Source organism: Syngnathoides biaculeatus, chromosome 14 (genome assembly GCF_019802595.1).
Source record: "Syngnathoides biaculeatus isolate LvHL_M chromosome 14, ASM1980259v1, whole genome shotgun sequence".
NCBI lineage: Eukaryota > Metazoa > Chordata > Actinopteri > Syngnathiformes > Syngnathidae > Syngnathoides > Syngnathoides biaculeatus.
The window spans coordinates 10,918,375-10,935,488 of NC_084653.1; the positions used below are offsets into that span (position 1 = coordinate 10,918,375).

At 42.5% G+C, this 17,114-nt stretch overlaps 1 protein-coding gene across 4 annotated transcripts; it reads right to left on the reverse strand.

Moving 5' to 3' along the window:
• Positions 1–169: 169 nt before the first annotated feature.
• ino80da (INO80 complex subunit Da) lies at positions 170–14,790 on the reverse strand. 4 transcript variants are annotated; one of them, XM_061840924.1, is made up of 10 exons: positions 14,290–14,790; positions 12,419–12,665; positions 11,395–12,119; positions 10,220–10,319; positions 9,908–10,132; positions 9,696–9,829; positions 7,867–8,000; positions 7,548–7,789; positions 7,320–7,477; positions 170–6,125 (listed from the first exon to the last, which is right to left on the reverse strand). In XM_061840924.1, the coding sequence occupies exons 2-10, from the start codon at positions 12,634–12,636 to the stop codon at positions 5,143–5,145; spliced, it is 2,919 nt and encodes a 972-aa protein (XP_061696908.1). In that variant the 5' UTR covers positions 12,637–12,665; positions 14,290–14,790; the 3' UTR covers positions 170–5,142. The 4 variants fall into 4 exon arrangements, with proteins under 4 accessions (XP_061696908.1, XP_061696909.1, XP_061696907.1 ...); XM_061840925.1 differs by lacking the exon at positions 14,290–14,790 and adding an exon at positions 13,729–14,276; XM_061840923.1 differs by lacking the exon at positions 14,290–14,790 and adding an exon at positions 13,701–14,276.
• Between the last annotated feature and the right edge of the window lie 2,324 nt (positions 14,791–17,114).

A 17,114-nucleotide genomic window follows, 5' to 3' on the forward strand; every position in this document is an offset into this window, starting at 1 on the left:
ATTGGCAGTGAAGACAATTTGCATTAATGGTACAAATTTTAGCACACGATAAAAATCAAGACTCCATAATTTGCTTTTGCGGGCCATATAAAAGGATGTGGTGGGCCAGATCTGGACAGTACAGTATTTAACAATAAAAAATAAAACATCAGCACATCTCTGTGTCAGCAAATACCTCACAGCAAGTTTTATTTGTACATCCAAAAACCAAATCAAATTTGTCACACTATATACAGATATTACACACAGTGTTTGTACACATATTACATAACTTGTACACGAGAAAAATAGACATAAAAATGTAAACCTTTTGTATAGAAAAAAATACCTTAGACAAATAAACAAGGACTGGTAACAAAAGGTGACTAGATTTGAGCTCCTCCTAGCTTTCAAAACCATAACACGGTACATTCAATGAATATGGAATTTGCCAGCCGTCTCTCAATCGTTACATGTGCCTACGAGCCCCGTTGGTTTTGTCAGGAGAGCTGGGCGCAGCGACTACTCATGCTAAATGTGGATACAGCAGTATTAGCTTGTGTTGCTCGCAAAGAAACAATCCAAATAGAATGTATAGTGATATAAAGATATAATTCCAAGCTAGTGTAACAACACTGCAGGCAGCTTGTGGGTGGAGCTACAATGATGTGTGTTCTCTTTGGGAAGGAGAGGAGAGGGGAAACTGGGCCTTCTCGCAACTGGAAACTGGTGACGGGGTGACAGTCGCTAATGAGCAAGTGAAAATGGGAATTAAAAAAAAAAAAACAATGTCAGAAGAGACATGCAGTGATAAACAAGGCAGGATTAAATCATTTTACTTTTGTGCAAATCCATCTTGAACTACAATACGTCCATCCACTAAAAAGATGGTAGGATGCATATATTCCCGTTTTGATGCCTCTTCCAATGTACTTAACATCTGCAGTCTCTCGGTGGGGGGCAAACGCATAATAACAAAATATTGTTTCGCTGAACAGTTGAGCTATTAACATAACATACACAGCAAACAGACACCAATCCATCCAATGGCCCGGAGTGCTTCACGACCCGCTTGATCACCATTTGAAAAAAAATATGAGACTTGTTCTACACTTTACACGTTCCACTGAATACATCGCAAGTGACTACTCTGCCCATTTGCTACTCAATAATTTACCAACAAATCTCTGGATCGTGACCGTTACGTTATACACCCAATACACAATCTCATGTATGCATCCAAGGCCAGAATTTCTTTCCCCAGCTGTCATTTTCTTTCATTTGATTTGGGGTTGGAGGAGTGGGGAGCCTAAAACTGACTGAGACATCATAAATGCGCAACAGTCTAAGAAATAGCACTGAGACAGACAAATGGAGAGTTTCAATGTAAATGTACGTATAACGCAGGGGTGTCCAAACCTTTCCTCCGAGGGACACTTTGAAATACTCCTGACTTTAAAAAACACACTAAACACATTATTATATAGTTGAGATGAAGTTACCCCCGCCCCCGCGCTGTTTTCAATAAGCCTCTAACGTGCATGTCTTTCAGAATGTAGGATGTCAGAGTACCTGGAGAAAACCCATGCAAGTGCAAGCCGGAGCCTGGATTCGAACCCCCACTTCAGACCTCAGAACTGTGAGTAAGCTGTGCTCACACTTTGTAGCAAATCTCTATAGAAAACCAATGATTCGTAATCATAGAAGGGGTGTCACAAAAAAAAAAAAAAAAATCAACATGCTTTTCACGCAGGGCAGTTTCAAATGTGCACAGCCTTTCAAATAAAATTTGAATATCCATAATTCCATGGCTGACTGTTTGGAGCGTCTGCCTCACAATTCTGAGGGCGGGGATTTTGTTTGCATGTTCTCCCTTCTTCCCTCCGTGGCTTTTCTCTGAGCACTCAGGTTTTCTCCCACATCCCCAAAAACATCCATTAATTGGAGAGTCTAAATTGCATGATTGTGTGATTGGTTGGTGGTTTGTGTGCCTTACGATTGGCTGGAAACCAATTGTACCCCACCTCCTGCCCGAAGATGGCTGGGATAGGCTCTAGCACTCCCGTGAAACTTGTGAGGATAAGTGGCTCAGGAAAGGGATGGATGTATGTTATAGACTCCGGGCCCACAATTGAGCTTTCAGCTCTTCAAACCCACAAAATCAGGAATTTAGAAAATTTTAATATCGTGAAGAAATTACCATTTACTTCAGTTTTTATAGAAAAAAGAAATTGGGGTTTCTTGAAATCAATGAAAATATGGTACTTTCAAAATGGTATGTTCAGTTTCAATATTTGGGTGCGACTCGCGTTGCTTTAATCGCTGCCTGGATGCGCCGTGGCATTGCCTGTGAGTTATGGAATCCTGGATTTCCTTGATGCTTGCTGTCAGCTCTTTGTTTTTGGGTTTGGCGCCCCTCATTTTCCTCTTGATAATGCCACATGGAAGATTCTCAATGTGGTTTAGATCTGGCGAGTTGGCTGCCCAGTTAAGCTCTGTCATGGTTCTGGCTTCAAACCAGGTTTTGGTGGTTCTGGTAGTATAGGCAGTGGACAGGTCCTACTAGAAGATGAAATCATAAAACCATAGTAATCCTCAGCAGAAGAATCATGAAATCCTTCAAAACATTCTGGTACACTGTTATGGTCATCCTGAATTTAAAAAAAAAAAAAGAAGTTCAACACCTGCACTGGACTAATTTTTGAAACTCCTGAGTTTGTGGGTTTTTTGAGATAAAAGCCCAAATTATGTAAAAATAAATACTTGAAATGGTTTAAATTATGGACCCTGAATCTATGAAAGATTAACTTTTTGATAAAAAATTTGCAAATAAACCATTCCATGATATTCACATTTTTGGAAAGGTCTGTAGTTTTTAATATACATGATAGGGGGCTAAAAAGAAAAAGCACCTCAGACCGTAGTCTGGACACCCCTGAAAGTTTAATAAAACTTAAAAATCAGCGGAGAGCATCGAGAGCAGGCACCACACCTCAGAAAGTAGACAACGGCATCCCTGGATAATGCTGCGGCCATCGTCACGCTGGACTCACCAGGTGAAGCTACGTGGAGCCACCAGAATATCATCCCCGCGGTACAATGCAACAGTGACGTCAATGTGTTTATTGCTTTTGGATTTAGTAACCTTTTGTGTACTGGGTCGTACAACCAACAGTGAGGTCAGAGATTAAGACGAGAAATCCACCCAAACCAATAAATGAGCACATGTACAGCATACACACGATACAAAAAAACGGCTTTAAAAGTATTTGGGTGAATTCAGGACCGTGTCTATATAAGTCACGAACGTGAGGTTTTTTTTTTTTTTTTTTTTTCCTAAACGAGCATTGTATGAAATGAATGGAAGATGAAAAATGTGACGGCCATGTGAGCAAAAGGGTGACTGTAACCTCCGGCTTACAAAATTTCAAGGCATCGAATAAATGGACCAGATCCGACTTACAATTTAATTTGTTCCGTGACTAGTACTAGTACCAGTACACTTTTGTCCCTTTCTTATCAGACAACCAAGAAAGCAAGTAGGCACCACTAGTAGAATGAGTGTCATACTAGTAACGTATTTCCACTACAAGTGCTCAAATGGCTTTTATGGCAAGTCGTTGGAGCATTTGTCCGATATCCTACCAGCGTTTTTAAATGAAAACTAGAGCGCTGCGAAGAAATCTGCTTTCCTTATAGAAGGTTGGAGTGGAAAGAGAGGTCACTAGGAATGGACAGTCGATCAAGTAGTGCGTTCTTACTAGCCAGGAGCAAGATCGTACGAGTAAAGAGACCTTAATTTGGATGGCTAGGATATCGCATAAATGTCCAAACAGCTTTCGAGCAGTTTTCAGGATACCCTTAATATCACCTTAAATTCATAAGTAGGCCAAAGGTGTCAAGTAATGGAAAAAAACATTTTTAGTAAGATCTCCTACTGAGGACAAAGACTGTACTTAAATATTGACCTTAAGATGGATATCAAATAAATGCAAAAACTGCTTGCAGTGCATTTCTCAAATTGTGAGTGAGATGCAGGATTCTGAATGCATGTCGCGGCGTATCTGAAGCTCACATTTTGGCTTGCAGTGCAAAGCAAAAAAAAAAAAAAAGTCTCATAAAACGGCGCTTGTAAGTGAAGATACTGGACAGTGAACATCTTTGATGACTCGTTTGGCAAATTTATGATCAAATGTGTGCACCATTACCTCACTGAGTGGAGAAGGTTTAATTTGTAACTATGCCTATGGAAAGCTGTTAGATCATTTCTTCGATATGCTTCTTAAGATCCCCGTACTAGTAAACTATACGTCCTCACTAGTAAGACAATTCAGCGCACTACTAGAACTAAGGTGCACAAGTAGAACTGTGTCTTACTAGTAATGTTGATTTTTCCTTAACTGGTGCCACTTTTGGCATACTGGCACGACCTTAAGATGCATCTCCCTGAGATCATGTCACAAGGGAGCCAGAACTCTGCACTAGTTGTTCACTAGTAGTTCGGGGCACTAGTTGATGTGATGAATCATGAATAAAATCTAGTGTGATGAATATATATGCTCAAACCGCTTTGTAGCAAGCTGTTTGAGTTTTTATATGTCCTTGATATCCAACTTGCACAGCAAAAGCTCAAATTTGACCAATATTTCTTTTTTCCAATCTGATTACACTTCAAATAAGACTCATCACCTAACAAGTTACTTGTTTTTAGCCAATTTGCACTTGTTGCAAAAAAAATTTCAATTGAAATTAATTGAGAAAAGGGTCGTAATAAGTAACTAAACTTACTCCACTGACAATTTTTTTCCTACTGCTATCAAGTAAAAAATAGTTTGATACAACTGGGAAAAGTGATAAAAATAAATAACTTTGTAGGTGCTGAGTCTTGGAACCCAAAATTTGACAAATATTCTTGATAAGATTGAGTTTTTGAGTGTTAAGTCCATATACTCGCAGATTCTTTGTACTCATAGGACTAACGAGTTGATCTGGATGCTACTAGTACTATTAGTGAAGCACTAGAGGTTGACTATTAGACCTTCATAGTGATGCGATATTCAACTAGCGAGCTGAACTGTCTTACTGGAGCGTACAAGGACCTCAAACTAGATATGAAGGATAACGGAATAAATGCTCAAGACAGCTTGCCGTAGTCACCTGTGCTCAGTTACTCTGTGTGAAAGAGGTGGAGGCGCTGTTGGCACTTGCAGTGGTGGCACTAACTATGGAGAAACCGGCCGGTGGCGCCGTGGAGCTGTGGCTGGGCTGCAGGTCGTTGGGGATGCCGCTGTGCGAGGCCAACTGGTGACCGAAGACAGCGCTGAACTGCGGGAGCTGCTGCTTAGGCTGCAAGGAGGTCAGGGGATCGTGCGACGACGAGGAAGGAGGCGCCGGGGGGGCGGTCAAGCCCGTCATGCCGCTCTGAGGCAGAGCTGACAGTGCCGCCAGAGGCTGCAGCGTCACAGAGTTGACGGAGTGGGTGCCGGCTGGCGGGGTGGACAGCGACGTGGATATGAGATGACTTTCCGAGGCCATGAGAGTCCCGAACTGCGCCGGATCGGCGAGGGGCAGGGGGAGATTGTTCCACGATGAGCGCGGCGGTTCCAGTAGGAGGGGAGCGTCGGTCTGGAATGGGCTAGCGTGGGGCGAGGGTATTTGGTCGCTGTACGGGGACGCCACGTGCTCGCTGCTATAGTGGCTTCCTTGGGGGGGTGATGTTGCCGCATCCGACTTGGCCAGGATGTGAGGCGGGTGCGTGCGGGCGAACGTCCGCTCGGGGGCCTGAGTGAGCAGAGAGCTGGTAGGGGGGGCTACCGAAGCTGCGGATGACGTTTGAGGAAGGTCCGTGGACTGAGATGGCGGCGAGGGGGGGAAGTGGCCCGCGTTGGACTGCAGTATATTGTCCTCTAGCTCCAGGCTAGGAAAGTTCTCCGTTGACAGGCGATTGTGGAGGATGTCCCCAATGACCCCCGCCTGGACCGCAGCTGGAAAGACGGTCATAGCTCGGTGGTCCACTCCTTCTGACGGAGCGAGGTCTCCTATGGAGGTCAGACAAACCAGGGAGTCCGGGTAAGACCCCATGGCCTGCAGGGCGCGCACCAGCTCTTCGGCCTCTTCTGTGGTGGGCAGCAACTCCCCGTTCTTGCCTGTACACACAACCAAACTTGAAACTTCTCAATACAGTACCAGACCATTTGGAACAGTAAAACGGGTAGGCTTCAGCAGGGTTTTTCTTGCCCAAATGTGGATTTAAACCAGGACACAGATGGGATCTTTGAAACTATGCGATTGTAATTTGTAATTAAGGGCTATGCAGTTTCTTGTTCATTTTAATGTGTTGTACAACTAAAGGTACATTTATTTCGACAAATATGATGATGACACATAAAAAAAGTTTTATTTAAGAGTAGCTATGTAGCCTGGTTTTTAATTGTTTCCTTGATAATAACCAAAATCACTGGGAATACCATTACGGTAAAGTATGTCAAAGCCATTATAATGTATTATTGTAAATGAACTGCATTTTTGTCTTGAATATATACCTTTTGTGGAACCAAACATGAAAATGATCAACAAATTGATAAAACAGTGGCCTAATATTTTTTACGTTAGTGTATAAATAAATTTGAACTGTGTTGAGTGCCCACGTTAAAAATAAAATTCAGGCCCTTTAGATCTGCATTAAAACTTACTTGTTGGTGGAAACGGGCTATGTGCAAGATCTGAGGCCGCACATGGCAACATTTTTGGGTGGGGGGGCAACACTGCCTTTTCTATTGACATGAAGACTTGTAAATCATTACCATTCAAATGAAGAATTTGAGCTTGTAGAGACACGTAAAGGTCTTCAAAGATTTCTCTATAAAGCTTAAGTGAGAAATTATCAATGTGAAGGAAGTATGATGTCGTCTTTTGAAGAGCTCTGTATTTGGGGGAGGAGCTAAGGCCAGTCCATCGATAGAAAGTGACTGCGTGTGAAATAGTCCCATGTCGGTTGTAATGTGCCTCACAAGTCAATCATAACAATATATATGATGGAAGAGTTTGGAGCTGCAATGTGGTTACCAGATAAAAGAAGCGTTAAGTCTCGCTTTTTCTAATTTGTCAACTACTACAGTGCTACTCATTTTTCTTTGTGTTTTCTAGCAGTCTGGATGCCCTGTGACACCTTGCTGCCTCACAGGGGTCAGTCTCGGTACTACTCCTGATTGACAGGGGTGGGGGAGTAAATTAGATGTGTTTGGCAGGCCATTTTGGTCATTCTCGTCATGTGTCAAAACTTGGTTAAGATGTTCAGTCAATGTGTGAGTTTAGTATTAAACATGAAGTTGTTAGTGGACCTTCAAACAAGTCGAAATCCTGAAGATCGTCAGGTAGTCTTGGTAGAACATCAGAAAAATCCTCTTGGTTTAGCTCAAGGTCATTTGGAATGTCTTCCATTTCATTCGTGATGTCGTCGGGAAGCTCGTCTGTACTCAGGTCTGGAGTCGAAGGGCTCCTACCAAAAAGACGACAAAGTTACAAACCTGTATGTATTCATTGTGTGACGTTTGCGGGTTCAAGCGGACCTAATGCTGGCCTGTGAGGACACGGTGAGGCTCATAGACGGCATTCCCAGATACCCCTGAGGCATCGCAGGAGGAATGGGTTTCTGAGGCCGCCGCGGCACCCGCCTCTTCTTTTTGTGTTTTTTGGTGAGTGCCGGTGGTTTGGTCTTTTTGCGCGGCTTACGCTGGTGCTGTTGCTGGTGGTAGTGGTGGTGATAGTGGTGGTGCACTCGCCGATTGCTGTCCCCGCGTAGGAAGTTGTCCTGTGTAGAACGTACAAGGAGACCTTACATACGATCCCGTGCCTGACCGTGAAGACGATTTTGAACCTCAAACACACCATCTTTTTGGCATGCTCTTCACAGAGTGGCGTCTGATGCGTGATATCGAACACAGGAATAGAGCACTGCTGACCATCTGCGAACTTGGCTGTGCAGCTTGCAAACAGCTGCTGGGAGCGATTCAACAGAATGTCTACACAGAACAGTTTAGAAAAAAAAGCCTCGTATGGACAACTTTTGGTGAGAATATTTGAACATGCGCTGTGCAGCTGAACTGAATGAAACAGCATTTTTGACTTGAGAGAGCAAGCAAATTCCAACTAAATAGGCCCCATTTCATAAAGATTTGATGTCACAAAAAGGGGCACTAACCTGAGTGCGCATTCAAACAGATGTGGAAGATTGTTGACAAACTAGGGGCACCCAGGATTGCCTCTGCCAAAGGGCAAAATAGCTACATAATTGAGCTTACTGGGAGGAGTAGATGCAACCATCTAACATAGCACACGCAAAAGGATTCATCAAACCTGAGACCAATAGCGTTGGCTGATTTTGTCTTTATATTCCGTGCTTTAAAACAGTATGAGAGGTGAAAGTGAGAATTAATTTTTTCGCTTGAACGGCTAAGAAGAAGAAAAAAAAAAGGCAAGTCATATCTTTTTAGCATTGCAATTTCGGAAGTTCCGAAGGGATCGTAACGAGCCCGTCACATGGAGTCATGCCGTCTCATTTCTGACAAAACTGCATTTCCTTGCACTTGGGTAGTTTGCCTCTGCAGATGATATGGTGATCTGCAGTAAAAGCAGGGAGCGGGTGGAGGAACAATTACAAAGATGGAGGCATGCACTGGAAAGGAGAGGAATGAAGATTAGTCCAAGTAAAATGGAATATATGTGTGTGAATGAGAGAGGTGGAGGGGGAAGAGTGAGGCTCCAGGGAGAAGGGAGAGCGAGGGTGGATGACTTCAAATACTTGGTCAACAAACCAGAGCAATGGTGAGTGTGGTAAGGAAGTGAAGAAACTGGTCCAGGCAGGTTGGAACAGCTGGCGGGAGGTGTCTGGTGTGTTATGTGACAGAAGAGTCTCTGGGAGACTTTACAAAACAGTGGTGAGGCCGGCCATGATGTACGCATTAGAGACGGTGGCACTGAAGAGACAACAGGAAGCAGAACTTGAGGTAGCAGAAACGAACATGTTGAGGTTCACGCTTGGTGTGAACAGGTTGGATAGGATTAGAAATGAGCTCATTAGAGGGGACAGACAAAGTTGAATGTTTTGGAGACATTGTTAGAGTCTCTCTAAGCAGACTTAGATGGTTTGAAACATGTCCATAGGTGAGAGAGTGAGTATGTTGGTAGTGGGGTGCTGAGGATGGAGCTGCCAGGCAAAAGAGCGAGAGGAAGACCAAAGAAAAGGTTGATGGATCTTGGTTGATGGAAGACATGAGGACACAGTGGGTGTTAAGAGAGGAAGATGCACGAGATATGCTTAGATGGAAAAAGATGACACACTGTGGCCACCCCTAACGCGACAAGCCAAAAAGAAAAGAAGAAGTTGGCCACTCCTTGAGCAGTTCTTATAGTGTACTTTTCAGAGTTTCAAATGCAATACTACATAGGATGGACACAGATCCGATTCCTACGTACACAGGATGAGTTAAATCAAACAAAATTCCTGGAAGGCTTCCCATAATTATCACTGTGATATCAGCGCTACCTAAACTATAAAACCAACTTTTAAAAATGCTGGTCATTTTTACGCTTGTTCCCAATTTCACTGGAATCTTAGTGGATCACGCACAAGCACACCCAGCAAGATTGGGCTACCTGTTAAGAGTACATGTTTTTTGGGATCTTGATAAATGAGGTCCTTAATGGTGAAAGGATACGTTGAAAACAATGTCTGGTGAAGGGCAGCGCTCTCTTGTCACAAGCCTGGCCTTTTGTGGTGCCTGTACACATCTCCGTGTTTGTGTTCTGCGGTGTCGCAGGAGTCCCACTGTGGTGGTGATCTGATCCAGCACTGAGTGAGCAAAGATCAATGTAACTGGAATCAAACTACGCTCATAAAAGTCTTAAGAGATTCAGTTTTTGAGACTACCTTGAGGGGCTTGGAGAAGAACCATGTAACTCCCGGATGAGTTGGCCGGCACAGTCTGGGTTCTTACTGGCGGCGTACAGCAAGGCTTTGCGGAAAGCGTACCGGTACCTTTTCTGGCGGATACTCGCCCTCTCCTGCCTGCACATGTGCTTGTACTTCTGCTGCAGGTACGAGCAAAGCCTCAGCAGCCGCGTTCTCCGCGGGGAACCTGTGTCGTCCTCCAACCTAATTCAGGACAAGACAATCAGTTGCCCCTATGAGCAGAGAAATCAAGAGGATGTCTGTGTTGAGTATTAACATTTAGCAACCGACCCATTCTGTGGTCTCCAAGTGCTGAGGCTAGGAATAAATCTCTCTGCTTCATCTTCTTCATCATCGTTATTATCAGCACTGTCTTCTGACCAGTCCACTCCTGCAAGAAAACTTGTTAGAAACTCTGTTGCGCCTTGCTAATGTCTATAAACTCTTTATATAATGTATTTCCTCAGATAAGACTCAGTAGCCCAATTGTCAGATGTATTGTCCAACTGGATAAATCAACGCCACCCCTCAAAAAAATTTTTTTTCTTCAAGAAAAGACATTCCTTGACTATAAAACCATGTGCCGTCTATCTTTAGAACACATACAGCCCGCAGAGCCGATGTGGCATCTGTAAAGCTGAAGTTGATGGTGAAGTGTAAACAAAAATCATAAAGTGGAGTAAATGATTGGAAAAAAAAAAGAATAATTATTGTCATGTTATTGTAGTTAGTTGATATTTTCATGGTCAGAAAATTATTAATTAACATTATCAGTATAATACACTACTTACAAAAATGGATAGTAGGCTTTCATGTGATATTTGGGAATAAACTTAAATCTAACCTTCACACCTGAACTTAATTTTAATTTCACCTCTAAACTATTGAAACCACATTTCCAGCTCTTCAGTGTTTCAATACTTTTTGCACAGCTTGCTGTTCTTTAACAAGGAGCGGAATGGCAAATTTCACAAGTGTTTGTTCCATGAAAAGGATGAAGACTGTGCCTTTCTGTGACTTTATCAGTCTCTGTTTCAAACTGCTGATGAAACTGTGACACTCTAAGCCCAGTGGGTACTTCCCTTTGAGTACATTCTGTTTCAAGCCTTGGAACGTCAAGGTACTGTTGAACTATGTTAAGGGGGTTGTCTCGCTCTCATGATGTCAAAATGTGACAATAGCATGATGAAGAGGACTGTTTCCATATCAATTTTAACTGCACATCAAATTAATTGGTTGTAAATTATTCATTCAGCTCCTTGGTTAGAAAACAGCAAAGGTAGTGGCAAAAGTTAAACTGTTTGACGCACATTCAAATGTTTGATGAAGGTTAAATTAAGTTCACCTGTATAGGTTATTCCACATTTTAGGATCATTGTGAAATTTCACCCGAAAGGCAGATATCCCCAACTTTTTGTGAGTAGTGCATATGAACATTTGGGGGTAAATACATGAGAGTGAAGCACCTAAATAAGGAAAAAGGTCTCCATATTCACGGTGTCTCTTTGCACAGAGCTGTACCAGATGCTGGAACCTGGCCAGGCAGCGGGCCGACGGTGAGTAGGAGGTGGGCCGCATGACCACCATGTGATTGGAAGCAAAAGGTTTCCTGCTGAGCGACGGCCCTGGCGGCTGCGCGGGACTGGGTGTTGCATTGATTGGTATCCCAGGAGGCAAGAAGTTGACCGTCTGAGGTGGTGCTGGATTGCATAATAGACCCTGCTGAGGAGGCGGCTGGAGAAAACTTGACTGCTGCCGTGTGGGGTGTGTGTTGAGCGGCGAGGAGGGTTGGATGCAGGAGACTGGGGAGGGACTAAAGTGCTCAGAAGGTGTCTGGAAACGGTCCGCGTACTGACAGATTTTCTGGTTCAGCACCAGCCGACTCTGTAACTTCTTCTTGATGATGTTGCTTTTACGAGAGGGACCCGTCTCCTCTCCGTCGGTGTCCTCCTCGTAGAAGGCAAATGGATCCACGTGTTCCCCATCGGGAAGGGCCAGCAGGCGCGTACAGGGTGGCGATGGCGGATGTTCGTTCAAACCGTTGGAAGGTAAAGGTAAAGAGGGCACCGTTATGTTGAGAGCCACCGACTCCAGGTGAGCCCGCGAACGCATTTCCTCCAAAGCATCGTGTTTCTTCTTGCGTTCCTTCTTAGGGATGAAGCCAAGGACCTGCAGATGGCTGTTGCAGTACCTGGAATAACAATTACAATCCCTTTATGTACACACGTATAAAAGTCCCCCTATCACAGCCCTACTGCGTCACAGGTTTTTTATGTAACGTTTCCACTCTATCGATGAAATCCCCATTATATTGCAGAAATTGTCAATTTATCGTGATTGAAACTTTTTTTTTTTTTTTTTAAATATGTTCTCTTTTATATTGCAGTTACAGCCTTATAGCATGTGGGTCTGGAATGTATACCCCGCAATGAATTGAGACTGCACTGCATATCTTAACATCATGGCTTCAGAGCACTAGAATTTACGCACCTGCGATCCTCTGACTTCGGGATGGGGTTGGTACATCGCTGGCTATTATACTTGGCCACATATTCGCACTGTTTGAAAGGGGCAGTCTTGTCTTCCAGAACATGGCGGATGCAGAAAGCGTAGCCATTGAGTCTGCGTTGCTTGCAGAGCTTCGGGCTGTACGAGCACAATGGCTTATTGTCCACCTCTGAGAAATGTATGTGTTTGCCTTCATACATCACGTGACTCTTGTTCTTGACAACATCAGCTGATGGGATAAAGTCAGGGGTGAAAGCAAGAGTGATGTAATTAACGTTTAAAAAAATACAGTTACCCATGTGGACACATTCAGAACTAACATGATTGTTAACTCAGTTAACTTTAGATACAGTAAGCAGTTCTACATCTTGTAATTTAGTGCTTCAATATATGGATACCTATCACAAACTGAACATTTATACAATATCGTATATATATCCATCTTGAGGTTCACAACATAGAAGTAGACTTTGTCCTTCAGCACACTAGTTAAATGACTGTCTTGCTAGTTGTTCTCTACTGCTGTATATTTCTGCACATTATGAGGAAACAATCAGCAGAGTAATAATGATACAAGGAAGACACAATCACTCCCGTTTTGTTTTACAAGTGACACTAAAAGAGAACTAAATAGACCTTTAGCTGGATATCAACTATGCAATCAAACTGCAAATGTCATATTATTGATTAGTTACCACATGCTTGTATAATGAATACGACATAACTGAGGAAATGCATTGAAAAGAAAAAACAATTCTACAAAAGACGAATCAACTGAGTGTCCCGCTTAGTACACACACTTGAAATACTGTTTTCTAAAAACGTATTATATGAGTGTCACTTGAACCCAAGTATGGACACACGTGCGCACACACCAAAAGGCGTGTGTGCAGTTTACGAGGGTTACAGCAAACTCTAACATACAGATCACTTCATATACGTATAACCCCATCTACCTTCGCAGCCGCTGTCATTTGACTTTTAAGAGGTTCTACTTGCTATTGCGGGCGCCAGTGTTCCTACGACACCCGAAGTGTCCACATATAAAACAATTCTTTTTTTTAATTTTTAAACATATAATTATTGTTGAATAGTTACGAATAACCGTAGGTGTGACTAACAACAACGTGCTGGTTGGTTTCATATGACAAACAGAAATATTTTGTCAGACGGAGCTAGCTTGTCAACATTAGCATGTAGTCCGATGAACAGTTTAGAAACTTTATTTGCCACAATAATGTACGTATCTAAGCGTGACGGCTACCTGTGTCGTTATTCACAAACATATTCACCCTTTCTGGTCCGTGGCTAATTCTTTTACCTCACTGCTAATATGGAAAACCATAATATTCGTTAAGCTAGGTAGCTAAGGAAGCTAAAAACACGACTTAGTAGGCGGTAGCCAACCAGGAAACGGAAACCTCCAAATGGTGACACCACTAAAAGTCTCTGTGTACGTTATTTGTCATCTAAACCATCAATAGATTGTGCACGCAATAAATATACGAACTACATAATTTAATGAAATTGTCTATAACACACTAACAACATGTCCAAACGAAAGTGCTTCACGCGATGCTAAGGCCTTTCCTCTGGGGGCCGTTGGTAAAAATATCTTTATAGTGGGCGATATCGTTACGTAATTAGACGAAAGGCAACTTTTGAAAATTATTTATATTTTAAAATCTAAGTATCATTTTTATTGACTGAGAAGCATGATCAAATATAAGGATAAAACGAATGTAAGAGGCCTGTTAGCTTCCGTGGGCACTGGCGTCCAGTAGTAGTCCTCTACCCAACTAATGACTGCGCGAAGCGGGGGTGCCACAAATCGAGGCCGTGGTCTTGCTTACCTTGAATTGGTATGGGCCGTTGTACGCTATTCGCTCCAGATAGACGGCCGAAATGTATAATACGATTCGCTAGGCTATCCGTGCATCGATGTCACGAGATAGATTAACGATAGTGATCTTCATCGAGCTCGGCGTGACTTGATTATCGGATGCGTGTAAAATAAACGGTCGATCCAATTTTAAGCAGTAGGTAGGCTGCTAAGGATTTTGTCAGATCCACGGCAGACTCCCTCACAGCACCACTACAGGCACTGCGGGGACATGACAACAACCCGCTCGACAACAACAACCTCTCCAACCATATTGGAAATTCAACTTTGTTAGGAGCGCCCACGGTGTATAAAGTGGAAAAAAAGTGTGACAGTGTTGTTGCCTTGTTCTGCATTTCGACCATACATGTGGCTAAACGTCTTAGCGGGGCTGTTTGAGTCACAAATCCACGTAGAGGCGGCTTATTCGTCTCAGTGTGAGAGTCTGTCCGTATGCCCTGCTGCCGCCTGCCACACTCTCACCCCCTGTTCACTGATGATGGTCCAGTTGCGACGTGTCAGGTACCAAAACACAAACAACTGCACCTCATGTATCATTCTAGAGATACACGTTTTTCTTAAAAAAAAAAAAAAACAACAACATAATAATAATAATAATGCAATATTAACGTTTTTGCTAAATTTAACTTGGCTCACCACTTAAAATTGGTTGAATACACACACTACAGTGTAAATGTCAGCGGATATAAGAGAATGGAATAAAATGTACAGAATATTAGAAATTGAGACCATACATAAATTTAGATTTTCCCCTTCATCATTGGTCAGACTTCCAAGAAATGTAAGGAAAAGAGTGCAAAAAATGCATTTTCGCGCTGCAACTAACGAGAAAATGTCTGCTCCATTTATACAGTAATTACGATGCTTACAGCAGGGGTCACCACACTTTTGGAAATGGAGAGATACTTCTTGAACACTAATGTGAAGGGCTACCAGTTCAATATGCACTTGTGAAATATATTTATTGAGGGTCCATCATAGATTGTCACCACTGACAGTTTGATCATTTACTATTTTACTGATCTTTAAAGTATCTTTTTCAATATTATCGTGATCAAATTTACACCAAAGAAAATATGTGATAAAATTAGATGGAAGTCTCTGGTATCTGACTTTTTAAAACAAAAAATATTAATATAGAAAAAGATAAAGGATTAAAAGATGTTGATGACCTTTGGTTTAGAGCAGGGGTGTCAAACTCCCTTTGGTCTGCGGGCCGAATACAGCTTAATTTGAGATCAAGCGGGCCGGACCAGTAAACTCATTGCAAAATTACATAGAACTAACAATAAGCCCACTTTTTCCCTTTGTATTAGTCACTCATACTAATAATTAGTGCAAAGAATGAGTAAATTATCAAAATGTTTATTAACAGAATTTTCCTTTTACATTATGAACAATATATTATGAACAAGAGAATAACATAAGAACATAAATAAAGTATGTGCAATTTTAACAACACTTTTACACAGTTAAACATATATTTAACTGTGTTGTACATAAAACTGATCACAGAAATCGTAACAATGTTCCAAAAACATTTAGTACCAGCCTTATGGAACTTAAAAACACTGTTTTTCAACATCTGGAAAGCAATTTGAACAAATGAATAACTTTCACAGCAATTATTCGTCTTGCTTGGAATTTGCCCTTGAAACTTGACATCGTTTATCCTGCACAAGTGCATCAATATGAGGCATCATGTCCTGAGAAGCAGCCAATTTCAGAATCTCATTCAAATGCTTATGTGTGAGCTTTGAGCGCAGCTTTGTTTTATTAATGTTCATTAGTGAGAAAACTTTCTCACAAAGGTAGGTTGTCCCAAACATGGACAATGTTTTAGCAGCTAGTGCTGTCAATGCGGGATAGCCTGGTAGGAGCTACTTGTAAAATGTGTCCCAGCTTACAGAGGCAAATCTGTCCTTCAGTTCTACATCAGACTGCAAATCAATGATTTCAAGTTGCATGGCAACGGGCAAATCAGAAGCTTTGACTGAATGGTGAGCGAAAAACTGCAAAATCTGTTTCGAGTTCGCTAAAAACCTGAAATCTTTTCTCAAACTCCATCAACAGCCCTGAAATCTTCTCTTTGTACCGTTTCACGTCAGAATTAACGCTTGCTGCGCACATATCTTTTAAACAGGGAAAATGAGCAGGGTCACCGCTTGCCACCTGCGTCTCACGTAACCCGAGCTTTAACTTGAATGCACGTATGCTGTCATAATACTGTGTTACGATTTTTTTGCGTACCTGCAACATTTTGTTAAGAATATCCAAGTGCTCAGTGATGTCAACCATAAACGCAAGGTCCTGCAGCCACAGATGGCACTGTAATTCCTTAACAGGTTTGCCTTTTTTCTCCATGAATTGTCCGATTTCATTACGTAAATCAAAGAAGCGCATTAGCACAGCGCCTCTGCTTCACCATCGTGCGTTCGTGTGATAAGGCACACCATGAATAATGTTACAGTCACTGAGAAAGCTGTCAAATTGACGATGATTGAGACCTCTGGCTCGGATGAAATTAACAGTTCGGACAACCACCTCCATGACGTGATCCATTCTTAGCGATTTCCTGCATAATGCCTCCTGATGCAAAATGCAATGAAATGTCCAAAAATTACCTCCCCCATTTGCGGCTTGTACTTTATCTCTGAACTTTGTCACAACACCTGCCTTTTTACCGTTCATTGACGGCGCACCATCAGTAGCCAGGCTTACGGCGCGTGACCAGTCCGCTCCGACTCTGTCCAGCGCTCCAACGACGGAGCTGAA